We start from the raw sequence: 12221 nt of genomic DNA, 5'->3' as shown, positions 1-12221 counted from the left end.
TCCGAGACGCAGAGAGAGGAGAGAACGATCGCATCTTTTTTTTAGCATCAGTATAGACACAAACCCTCATATACCTTATGAACGCACACACGTACCTCCTATTCCTATAAGCATCTCTGAAAGACTGAGCCGGCACATCATCTTGAGATTTACGAAGTCGTCGTAGGCGCCTCGTCGTCGACGAAAACGTCTCCTTCTACTGAAAGCGCATCGCCAGAAATTCTGAAATAAATGCAGGAATAATGCGAACATCAGGATTTGAACCAGGGTAGGTTGAGGATATCAGTGTCCAGCTAACCGATTCGCCGAACGATCGCATCTCAGCCGAGAAGAGAAAACAGGAACTGTTTTTTTTTAATCCTTTTTCTCGTCAGAACAAAAGGACGTGTGGGCGTGCGATCTTAACGGTAGTCTCCGCCCACCGCTGCGACGAGGCAAGCGGCATTGACGAGGCCGCGACGGGCCATGGAAGTGGAATCAGCCGCCGAGCTGCAGGAGCGGCGGCGGCCGCCGTGGCGCCGCACGGTGGCCGTTCAGGCCGCGCTCTGCCTCGCGCTCTACGCGGCCTTCAACCTCGGCGAGCCGCAGCTCCGGCCGCGGGGCGGGGGCGCGCTGGGCGTCGGCGGCGGCGGCCTCACCTTCCTCAGCGTCGCGGGCGGCGCGCGGACGCCCGCTGACCAGGCGCGCCTCCTGAGGCAGGTGCGTGCGTGTGCATCTGTACGGTCTCCGCGTTCGATTTCTCGTCTTCCGCATCCTCTCCTCGTTGCGCTTCGATTTGTCATCATTTGGGCGCTCTGATTCGCCTCTGCCGGTGCCGGGGGAATTGCTTGGCGCGCGCGCTCTCTGTTCCGTCCAACCGCATCCTGTTCGTAGCGTGTTTCCGTTCGTTTTCACTTTTCAGCGTGGTGCTGCGAACTGTAGTTACTGCGCCGAGTGTGCCACTGAAGAAATTGTAACCGACCACGATGGTAGATTGCTTCGTGTTCGTGATGCTGTTATAGAAAATTGCTAGTATTTGGTAACTGTAGCCGAATAAAATTTTCATCAGTTAATATGGCCAAGCATCTGTGTGAAATTCATAGTATTTGGAAAAGTTTATTCATCCTTGTAGTTGTTAACTAAAAGGGGCTCATTGAGAAAGAAGGGGTTTCGCCATTTTGATGTGGATTTGCTTACTGTATGTGTGTGGTGTGCTGTGCTCGTTGGAGGTTACTGCCTGCACGATGTCACTGATTCTGCTCAATCAGGTGATGGCCTACACATTTGCAGATCTAGGACTGGTATCCGATGATAATCTATAGGGTGGTCATTGGACTTACCTGGGATGGAACATGCAACATGTTTGCCCCTAGTGAGGCACATGTGCCCATCATGATCTAACCCGACTCATGGCCATCGATTAGTTAATGATCCAGTGTAGTGTGTTCACATAACTAAGCGACGAATTAGTCTGATTCTCTACCAATCCTTTCCTGGCACATTTTATTTTCCAACCATCCTTTCCTGGCACATTGTGCTCTAGATCTCAAAGGAAGTGACACAGTTCTATTTTTATATGCTTCGTGTGGACTGGGAATGTTTAGTGTCATGTGACATTGGTTAACAATTTTGCTCTTTCCCTGTCTTGAAGAAGACAACATCAGATTCATATTCTAGCAATGTATTGTGGGTTTAATTCTTAATAATGCATATATATGTATTTTTATGAAGATGGAAAGCACAACAAAGGTTTATGAAGTCAAGTTAGTGCTGGATGTTGCCCGATTTGGCGATGACCCACTTGGGCAAAATGTAAGTACTTTAATTCATGCTAATAAAGTAATAATACTGGAATACTTTGTAAATGTGTGAAGCATACCGTTCTCCATTAGTGATGTTGTAGGTATCAGAGAGATTTCAGTTGGCCCAACTAAATAAACCAAATTCTAACTTGTGCTCTATTTCTCTTTCTGTCTTCCAGGGTTCTCTGCACTTCCAAGCTCTGAATATCCCCTGGTATACTAGTTATTCCTATCTGAAATCTCATATGGTTTGCTCTCTGATGTGTGTGCATTGTATGACATGAAAATCCGCTTCATCCTCAGGTATTCCACTACATCACATGGGCAGATTGTTAGTAATTTCTTGAAGAAAGTGAAGATGCCATACGACCAAATTCTGGAAATTGTTGGTGTTGATACAGGGCCTCTTGAGGTATTATATTTTATTGGTAAACAGTTTTGAATTTCTTGTAGCAGGCAACTTATCTGATAAACAACACGTTGTCTGTGCACTGAGTATGTGATTATGTCAGCATCCTGCAATCAATAATGATCATCAATTATTCTATCTTTACTTGAGTATTGTTTTTTACCTCCTTATTATCCCCCTTGCACTGATTAGTTCAGGACTCTGCAATCTTTTTTGGCACAATATGGTTGCAATTTAAATTAGTGCTTGGATTGCTTTATATGGAGAGTTTGTGCGATATCGTGGAATAGGCTGGCCTTTATGGATTCTTTCTGATTGATTTTCTCATTTGGTTAAAGGATCTTCTGCATGATGGCAAAATGAGCAATTCTAGCAGGGAACAAATTACATGGCTGGAGCAAACACTAGCGCTGACCAGCAATAACTGGTATATGTTTACTACTGGTCGAATATGCCTGTTTAACAATTGTTTTTGTATTGTTGAAGGAAGAAATGATTCTAGTCTATGCACTAGTTCCTCCTGCTCGTATGAGCTGCATTACTAATCTGTCTTCATGTTCTGGAAAAACAATGCATATATATTCTTCATAAGTGGACTGTGTAAGTGTATGTTCAATTCATAGAAGAATTAGAGGGCCAGCAACTCAGCATCAGCTTGAACATAGTATAAGAAAATACTAAATAATCTCTTTCAAGAAAAAAAAATACTGAAGGAATTACTATGCTTATTGCAAAAGTGACACATGAACATGTATGCACACATTTCTGTATTAAGGTCATAATGTCTAACATTATTTTTATTTTAAGCCAGGAAAATAGTTGTTGGATATGATCCATTAGTTGATTGCAATGAGGTGCACACAACAAAAACAACAAAGATCTACGAGCCACTCCGGCATATTTTTGAAAAATACGCAGTGGTAATTCCTTCTTTTCTGGAAGAAGCTGTAATTTTTCTATTCTCTTTGTCGATGAAAACTTCACATCAGTGATTGCTTATCCTTGGCTGCTTGGTATACAGAATGCATATGTAAGCACTGGTGGTTCTTGTGAACACTTCCATCATGACAATTCAATGTCATATATTCAAAACCCCATCCCTGGAGATCAAACGGATTTAGATGGTTTCTTCTTGCATAGAGTCAGCCCTCTAGAGATGGTGAGTTTAGACTGACAGTTGCTCCTTTTTTTTCTTTTCTGAATATCAGATTGAAACACTAGAATTTGCATGTAACCCTTCTTTTGTGAACTTGTCAGGAAACCCTGTTGATAAACTTAGACGGCGAGGTTGTTCAAAGATCTGTAGTTCACCAGCATGGAAGGGAAGCCATGTAAATGCCTTCTTTTCACTTTCTAGTCAACAATGCAAACATGCCGATTCTGTTTTCACCATTGATCGCTCTGTATTCCGTTGTTTGCTTACATATGCCGTGTTTGTCAATAGAAAGACTTCTGCCATTTGTTGGTACTGCATCTGTCTCTGTCTCTCTCTCTCTCTTAAATGTCAGCATATGATGGGTGTTGCAGCGGTTTTGGGGATTCAGGTGTTTGTGTATTGGTAGTGTTTAACCATCTATCTTTGCTGCAAAACTGAATGCTTCTACGTAGTACATTGAGAGTTTCTGAATCCAGCTGCAAGTGGATAGGCGCCAGCACAAGCTGGTCTCTGGCTCAGAATTTCAGATACAACATGCAGTGCGAAGCTTTCAGTCTACTAGCCTTCGAACAGCTCCGACAACTGATTCTCCAGCTCCTCCGCGGTGCGCCCTGCCGGCACCTCAACCTCCGGGTGGTCGTCGAGGTACCGACGGTATGCCGGCACGACATTCCCCGACACGGTACTCCGGAGGGCGGCCCGCAGCGCTGGGCTGGGCACCTTCCAGCCTCTCTGCATGCTGCACGCGTTCTCCAACGCCAGGTAAAATGCGCTCAGCGGGTTCCGTCGCCGGAGGGCGTTCAGGGCTCCTGGCTTCCCGTCAAGGCGCGACACGACGGTCCCCCAGGAAACCTGCAGGTAAGCTTTGATGTAACCCTCCATGCGCTCCTCGCGGACGAGCACCCAGCTGGGCGGCAGGAGCATGCTGAGGTCGGAGCGCACGGCGCGGCGCAGGATGGCGCTCGTGTTGTTCAGCATGAAGATATGCCTTAGCCCTGGGAACGCGAGCGCGGCGGACTGCTCCTCCAGCACGGCCTCCAGGCACGAGATCAGCTCCGTCACCAGGCCGCTCTCGTCGGGCGCGAGCGGCGTCGTTGGCGGCGAGTCGGTGTCGGCGTCGCCGTTGCCGGCGGCGAGGACGAAGTAGAGGGGCACGCGGTTGCGCAGCATGCAGCGAAAGTAGCCCATCCAGAAGCCGACGCACGGGTGCACCTCGCCGCCCTGCGGCATCCGCCACGGGTACTGGGGCGCGCGTATGAACGCCCTGAGGTCGCGCACGCAGCGCCGGGACGCGTCCACCAGGCCGGCCAGCGCGGCGTCGGACGCGGCCGTGACGGGGTGGTAGGGGGGCCACGAGAACATCCTGGCGAGGCCGGGGTAGGCCACCGAGACCGGGGAGTGCACGTCGAGCGCCGCCAGCAGCTTCGACGGGGAGCTCCCAAGCGCGACGACGGAACCAGCCAGCCTCAGCATCGCGCCGGCGCTTTCGGCCGCGAGCTGCCCCAGCGCCGCCAGCTCCCCCGCCGCTGCGTCGTTGACCGGGTTGCGGACCTTCCGGTGCCGGTGGCGGAAAACGCGTTCCATGGTGCCGAGCGCCTGCGCCCATGCCCTGACCCTCCTCCCGACCTCCCGCCGCGGGAGGCTTCGGCGGTCGTCCATGTCCAGCACCCAGCCGACGTCAAAGCCGGCAAGCCATTGACGCAGCGCGTCGGCACGCGGAGCGGTGGCGGCGGCGGAGAAGGCTGGGAGGAGGAGGACCATGCGCTGCAGGTGCTTGTCGACGTCGGCCAGGACGCAGGAGGAGGACGAGGAGATCGGACGGAAGCTGCTGGGGTCGACCTCGGCGAGCACAGACGGGGAGAAAAAAGAGACGTGGCGCCGGAACTCGCGCGGGTCGTCGGGGCAGTACTCGTCGGTGGTGGCGGAGCCGTCGTCGCTGTCGATGGAGGGGTCGGAGAGGGAGGTCGGGCTGCTGCCTCCGCTGCTGGAGCTGATCTCGTGGTGCCCATGCATGGCGGCTGCTGTGGTCAGGTCAGTCAATGGAATCCTAGCGTAGCATTTTCCTTTTTTGGAGGGGAAGTCCAAGCGTAGCAGAAGTAGTGAGAGTAGCGCTGGGGAAAAATTGTGGCTAGCGTCGACAAGAACGCACGCGTGCCGGAACGGTCTGGGACCGGGCTGGAGAGGTTCTCCCGGCCTGCTGATGTGGACATCTCTGAACCCCCGGATCAGCCGAGGTGATGGCAGACCGAGGAATGATCCTTTGCGTGACAGACCGAGCCACCGAGAGCTGAAGATGAATGAGAACTTGGTCGAATTGTACTACCGCGAGGAGCTCATGTGGAGGCAGAGGGCCAGGGTAGAGTGGTTAACCGCAGGGGACAGGAACACCAGATTTTTCCACATGAGGGCCAGTCTGAGGAGGAGAAAGAACATGATAAAAGCCCTTTCTAATGCCTTGGGGGTGCAGGTGAGTGAACCAACGCAGCTTAAGGCTTTGGTACAAGAGTTTTATGAAAATCTTTATACCACTGAAGGGGTTCAGGGCATAGAAGAGGTGACAAACCATGTACCTTCAAAGGTAACTCCAGAGATGAATGCAGTCTTGTGTGCTCCCTACACTCGCGAAGAGGTGAAAGTTGCTCTTTACCAGATGTTCCCGACAAAGGCACCGGGGCCTGACGGATTTCTTGCTCATTTTTACCAGAGGCACTGGGACCTGTGTGGAGAGGAAGCAACTAATGTTGTACTACGGATTGTCAAGGGGGAGGAGAGTGTTGAAGCAATTAATGAGGCTGTATTAGTCCTCATCCCCAAAATAGCTAGCCCGACAATGATGTCTCAGTTCAGGCCAATAAGCTTGTGCAATGTCCTTTACAAAATAGCTTCTAAGGTGATAGCAAACAGACTGAAACAGATTCTGCCTGATATTATCTCCTAGGAACAATCGGCCTTTGTGCCGGGAAGGCTCATCACCGACAACATCATATGCGCTTATGAGTGCCTTCACTTTATGAAGAGGAATAGGTCGAAGAGCAATAGTTTCTGTGCACTTAAGCTTGATATGATGAAGGCCTATGATAGGTTGGAGTGGCCATATTTGCAGGCAGTAATGGTTAAGCTGGGTTTTGATCAGTCATGGATCAACACGATGATGGGTATGATTAACTCCGTATCTTTCTCTGTCTTATTTAATGGAGAGAGGCTACAACAGTTTAAACCCACGAGAGGTATTAGACAGGGAGATCCCATTTCCCCTCATCTCTTTTTAATTGCAGCAGAGGGCCTTTCGTGCCTTTTGAAATCTCGTTCTCAGTCATCAGCTCTTCAAGGCATTAAGGTGGCACCTACGGCTCCGGCAGTAAACCATCTTTTGTTCGCAGATGACAGCCTGTTGCTCTTCAAATCGAGTATTGAGGGTGCTAATGAAGTATCAAACCTGCTTAATGTCTATTGTGCCGCCTCGGGGCAGAGAATCAATAATGAGAAATCATCAATATTTTTTAGCACGGGCTGTCCTCAAGTAATGAAAGAAGGTATTATGAACTCCTTGAATGTACACAATGAATCCCTCAGTGACAAATATCTGGGACTGCCTACAGATGTTGGCCAATCAGTAAGTGGAACTTTCAGATATCTCAGGGACAGAGTTTGGGAGAAAGTTAGAGGGTGGATGGAGAAGTTATTATCAGTGGCCGGAAAAGAAGTCTTGATTAAGAGTGTAGCTCAAGCTATCCCTGTTTTCTCTATGGCTTGTTTCAGACTGCCGAGGGGCCTATGTGACAGCATTACTTCGATCATCCGTCAGTTTTGGTGGGGTAGTAAGCGTGGAAAACGGAAACCCAGCTGGGTATCGTGGGAAGAGATGACAATACCGAAAAGTCTTGGGGGCATGGGATTCAGAGATATAGAGGCGTTCAACCTAGCATTGCTCTCCCGCCAAGCTTGGAGGATGTTAGAAGATCCGTTAACGCTTAGCTCAAGAATTCTCAAGGCAGTCTACTTCCCTTTCTGCTCGTTTTTGGATGCTGAACTTGGGCCTCATCCTTCACGGATTTGGCGATCACTTCTTGATGGCAGAGAGATCCTCAGGCAGGGGCTGATCAGGAGGATTGGAGATGGTAAATCTACAAATGTGTGGACAACAAACTGGATACCGAGGACAGGTTTGAAGCGGCCGATTCAGTCGCTAATTCAGGAACCACCGACGATGGTCTCGGAGCTCATTGATGCCACAACGGCAACATGGAATGTCGAGCTAGTCCGCTCGGTATTTACAGCATATGATGCTGAGTTGATCCTGCAAATTCCACTATGTACCCGGCAGATTGAGGATTTTTGGGCTTGGCATGAGGACAGAAGAGGGATCTTTTCAATTCGGTCCTGTTACCGTATGATAATCAATACAAAGTTGTCCAGAGAAGGCTGGCTAGAAGAAAATGCAGGGAGGTCTAGTACCGATGCAGAAGGGAAAGCTTGGTCCTCGCTTTGGCATCTACGTGTTCCTTCAAAACTGAAAGTTTTTCTTTGGAGGTTGGCGAAACAATCATTGCCGACTGGAGACCTTTTGAACCACAGGAATATGGCCACTACCAGTGTGTGTAGTATTAGTATGTGTGGAGCTGAAGATAGCTGGCGCCATTCTTTGATGCAATGCAACATGTCTAGATGTGTTTGGGCCCTAGCAAAAGAAGAGATGGTGCAGCACATGTTATGTACCGAAGAATCTGATGCGAAGTCTTGGTTGTTTATCATGCATGATAGTATGTCAGGGGATGAGTTCACTACTATGGTAGTAACTCTGTGGGCAATCTGGAGTGCTCGGAGGAAGGCGATACACGAATCAATATTTCAGAGTCCTTATTCCATCCATGGTTTTGTTGCCTCATACCTTTCGGAGATTAAGGTACTACAACCAGCTAGTGCAATCAAGCCCCCAAGATCAGTTACTAGTCCTTGGCACTGGATTCCGCCACCGGACGGGATGTTCAAAATCAATGTTGATGCAGCAGTGTCGCGACATGGCAGGTATGGAGCGGTTGCAGCGATTTGCAGGAGTGGGGAGGGCCTCTTTCAGGGAGCCTCGACAGTATATTTCAACAATATCAGCGACCCTGCCACCCTCGAGGCGCTTGCTACCAGAGAAGCCTTAGCCTTGGCGGAGGACCTCTATCTTCAACAGATTTTAATTGCTTCTGATTGTTTGGAAGTTGTGGAAGCCATCAACAAGGGATCATCTTCAGTCTACAGTGCAATCCTACATGAGATAAAGGACCGCTCTTCTGCTTTTCTACATGCTACTTTTAAGCACGAAAATAGAACTTCGAATACCGAAGCACACAATCTTGCAAAGCACGCACTTTCTTTGGGGGCTGGCCGCCATGCTTGGTTAGGTCAGCCCGGTGATCTTAACTTCATCCCTGTAAACATTGTGACAGATGAATAAAGCTTTGTGTGATTGTCTCAAAAAAAAGCCGAGGTGATGGCGGGAGCTCAGAACGGTAGCAGCGGCTTGTTCGAAGAAAAAAAAGCGAAGAAGACGGTGCTTAGTTTAAACACAATAGCTATACGCGTAAGTTGATGGGCAGTACTCTGCGCCGGCGCACCGGCACGAGTTTCGGCCGGTCCAACCCGAGCCACTCGATCTGGACGTGCGAGACCGTCTGATCTGTCCCGCATCCCCTTTCGTCATCCTCCGCACAGGGGAAAAAGGGGAGGAAAAAGCGAGCGTCGCCGCCACTCGCAGGATCCCGCACGCTAGCCCCCGCTGCCCTCCTTTGTACCCTCGTTGCTTTTGCTCGCCGCCGGCGCTCACAGCCTAGCCGCTGCTGGCAAAGAAAAACGCCACCCGCCTTCACTGCCACCGGCGAAGCAAAAAATGCCGGTTCCAGCAAAATCGAATGACGGTTGGAGCAATTTTTAGGCTGGTTCCAGCAAAATCAAAACAAAAATAAAAGGGGTGGTAGCAAAAACTCCTGATGCTTCGAGCAAGACTCTGGTAGTAGCAAAATGACAACTCATATAGTAGCAAAAATCTGAGACGGTTGCAGCAAAAAGAAAGCCATCACCGCCTGATGGATGTAGTAAAAATTATCTTCGGTTCTAGCAAAATCAAAATATGATTGTAGCAAAAAATGTCTTTGTTTCCAGCCGGCTCGTCGGCTCGCCGAGGCCGCTCGCCGGCTGGATGATTGCAACAAAAATCAATTGCGAAAAAAAGAATGATTCCAACTCTACTTCAGGCGGTTCCAGCAAAACCAAAAGCTGGTTCCAGCAAATTCAAGAGCTGGTTCCAGCAAAAAACACAAATGCAACAAAAAATCAAAACGTTCCTCATCACTGCAACTCCTGAAGAAATTTGGTTCCAGCAAAAAAAGCATTGGGTTCCAGCAAACTGAATCACTGGTTGTAGCATATTGCTTCTCGAGCCCGTTGCAGCTGAGGAAGAAAGGCCGGTTCCAGCAAAAAAATGGCTGGTTCCAGCAAAAAAGATTGTTGGTTCCAGCTTCCTCGATCCATGCTCGTGCACCGCATGCTTGTGGTAGCAATTCTCAACGCAGGTTGTAGCACGCCACGCTGGCGTTTACAGCTCCTCCATGGCCGGTTGCAGCACGACATGCCGGTTCATGGCGTGGGGACGACTGCCTATTCTAGCTCGTCGGGCGCGCCATTGCAGCATCCCACAAAGCGGTTCTAGCTCGCCGTTGCCACAGGCGCAACTCACCGTGGTCGTGCGCGTATCTCGCTGCTGCAACGGGCGCAGCTCGCCGAAGTCGTGTTTCCCTTCGTCAAAGAGGAAAGAGGAGGTGGTGGTGGACGCAGCCATAGTAGGATAGAAGAAGAAGAAAATAGGGCGGCAGCCATGGCCGGCCGGCACCGCCTGTCGCCGGTGGTAGAGGGCAAGCAGAGATGAAGGAAGTGGGGAAAGGGGAAGGCGGGGGAGCGCAGCTTGTGTGCGGAAGAGATGGTGTTCGTGGAGAGGAAGAACGAGTGGATCTGGTTCGTCCTGAAGAGATAAGAGAAGAGAAGAGCGATGGGCGATGAGCTGATCTGACGCGTGTACCCTGCAGTGCGCGGGTGGCTAGCGAAGGGACCAGCCCAAGTTTGGGCCGCTTTGCCGGCTGCAAATCGTTTACCTATGTTGATTGACTTTACAATTTAGGTAAGTCAACTTTATAAGAGGAGGAATCACAGGAGAGGAGAAAGAAAGCTGGAGGATTTGTTAGTTTAAAGCTATGTGAGGTTCGTGTGGCAGTACTACGTTGTTTCTGATGCAGTCACCCGGGTTTGCAGTGTTGCTCGATTTGCATATCAACGCGTGTCTACGTCATACATGCGTCGTACTTAACGCAATAATGCATGCCACACACGGTCATGGATGCTTCATTCCGAAATTCATAGTGGACTTTTGGACACCAATTTTGGTTTTAGTTCTCTTTTCGCGAAGGACTTTGATTCGTTACGTGTGCTGAGGTGGCACCTGATTGCCAGGTGAAGCATTGACCTGAAAGTCTTTGGCCTCTTCGGGATTTGACAGGCGTCATGTCCAGGTCTAAAAATTGACGGAGAAATGCGGGTAATATATTGCTATAATTTAAACTTTGATGAATCACCGGCCATCTCTTCCACTCCATCCTCTCCTTTGCGAGTTTAATGACTAAGACCCTGTTCGGGAATTGTTCAACTCCATAGAATACGGGAGCCGACGGAGCACCACTTTCGCAACTCCGAGAAAATACACGGCAGGCCGCTCCCCTCCGGCCGCTTCAGGAGCGAAGCTGTGGAGCCAGAGAGTTGCCGAACAGACACTAAATCGAACCATAGCTGCTTCTCCTTCTCGGCATGTATAAAGGAGCAGAGACTGCTTGCTACGCCGTATCAACGGTACATGGCTATTCTTGAGCTCAAATGAGCTCGGATGAACAGTAACATCGATAAAAATATTTTTTCTTAAAAATCTGATTTTTTTGTGTGTGGAACATTGACAAATGTTCGTAGTGCCTGCAAAATTTCATAATGAAATCACATTCATGGAAGTCGCGGCGAAAGCAAAAAAACGATGCTCCAAAAATGCCATTTTCAAAAGCATTTTGGAGTGTTGATTCTTTTGCCGTAACTTTCACGAATGTCATTTCAAACTGAAAAGTTGCAAGCTCTCAAAACATTTGTTAAAGTTTGCCACAAAGAGAATTCAGGATTTTTTTCCAAATTTTCTTCCATTTTTACCGTTCATGGGGAGCTCATTTGAGCTTGTGAGCGGTTGGGGACTTTTTGTATCAACATAATATCTCAAAACGCTCGTCAAGCCTACAACAATCTGGCCTGCTAGGACCGTTCGTTAGGGTTTCTCTTTCTCTCTCCCATCTGTAATGGATAGGGCTCTCATCCCCTCCAAGTTTCGTCGACGAGTCCATGGATCCACCTTTCCTTAGGTTTTTTCCCGCAGGGCAGCGTTCTGGCGTACGCCGGCGTCTAATCTTCGTGTTGGTCTTCCGGGCTATGATCCTCCTCGAGTCTGTCCGTTAGAACGGAGTCAACGGAGCTCCGGCGTATATTCCTGCCCTCTCCTTGGGACGGCGAGGTAAGGGTTTCTCGCCGTGCGTGTGTGCCGGCGAGATTTTGTGCCAGCTTCTTCAGACCGATTAAAAGGGTTTAATGGTGACGACTACGGCTCTGGGGTGCTGGTCCTTAGGGGCACGTGCACGAAGACTTCCTAGATGTCATCGAGAAGGTCAAGCCCGCTTCGGTAGGGAAGCAATGACAATGACGCGTCAGCAACTTGTTCTGATGGTAGTAGTGGTTGTTTGACGGTGCAGAGTTCTCGATGTAATATTTATTATGTTTAAAATGCTTTGTACTTTTTTATGAATCTTGATAA

The 12221-nt window shown here is 49.3% G+C and overlaps 2 protein-coding genes across 2 annotated transcripts; one reads left to right on the top strand and one right to left on the bottom strand.

Moving 5' to 3' along the window:
- The first annotated feature begins 450 nt into the window (after positions 1-450).
- LOC119333898 lies at positions 451-3671 on the top strand. The gene is made up of 8 exons (XM_037606621.1): positions 451-699; positions 1711-1791; positions 1961-1995; positions 2085-2193; positions 2529-2617; positions 3002-3110; positions 3212-3349; positions 3448-3671. Exons 1-8 carry the CDS (start codon positions 466-468, stop codon positions 3523-3525), a joined length of 873 nt encoding a protein of 290 aa, XP_037462518.1. The 5' UTR covers positions 451-465; the 3' UTR covers positions 3526-3671.
- A 138-nt stretch (positions 3672-3809) lies between these two features.
- Positions 3810-5749, bottom strand: LOC119333212 (exocyst complex component EXO70B2-like). Its single transcript, XM_037606189.1, has 2 exons — positions 5670-5749; positions 3810-5558 (listed from the first exon to the last, which is right to left on the bottom strand). The coding sequence occupies exons 1-2, from the start codon at positions 5747-5749 to the stop codon at positions 3905-3907; spliced, it is 1734 nt and encodes a 577-aa protein (XP_037462086.1). The 3' UTR covers positions 3810-3904.
- Between the last annotated feature and the right edge of the window lie 6472 nt (positions 5750-12221).

This window comes from Triticum dicoccoides, chromosome 7A, assembly GCF_002162155.2.
Source record: "Triticum dicoccoides isolate Atlit2015 ecotype Zavitan chromosome 7A, WEW_v2.0, whole genome shotgun sequence".
Taxonomy (NCBI): domain Eukaryota; kingdom Viridiplantae; phylum Streptophyta; class Magnoliopsida; order Poales; family Poaceae; genus Triticum; species Triticum dicoccoides.
This window is presented reverse-complemented; position numbering and strand designations above follow the sequence as displayed.

Excerpts from the sequence above, each read along its gene's own strand:
- LOC119333898 (XM_037606621.1), top strand. The coding sequence starts at position 466 with ATGGAAGTGGAATCAGCCGCCGAGCTGCAGGAGCGGCGGCGGCCGCCG. Across the intron at positions 2,194-2,528 it reads TTGATACAGGGCCTCTTGAG|GATCTTCTGCATGATGGCAA; the intron begins GTATTATATTTT and ends ATTTGGTTAAAG. Across the intron at positions 3,350-3,447 it reads GAGTCAGCCCTCTAGAGATG|GAAACCCTGTTGATAAACTT; the intron begins GTGAGTTTAGAC and ends TGAACTTGTCAG.
- LOC119333212 (XM_037606189.1), bottom strand. The coding sequence starts at position 5,749 with ATGTGGAAAAATCTGGTGTTCCTGTCCCCTGCGGTTAACCACTCTACC. Across the intron at positions 5,559-5,669 it reads CTCCACATGAGCTCCTCGCG|AGATGTCCACATCAGCAGGC; the intron begins GTAGTACAATTC and ends CCGGGGGTTCAG.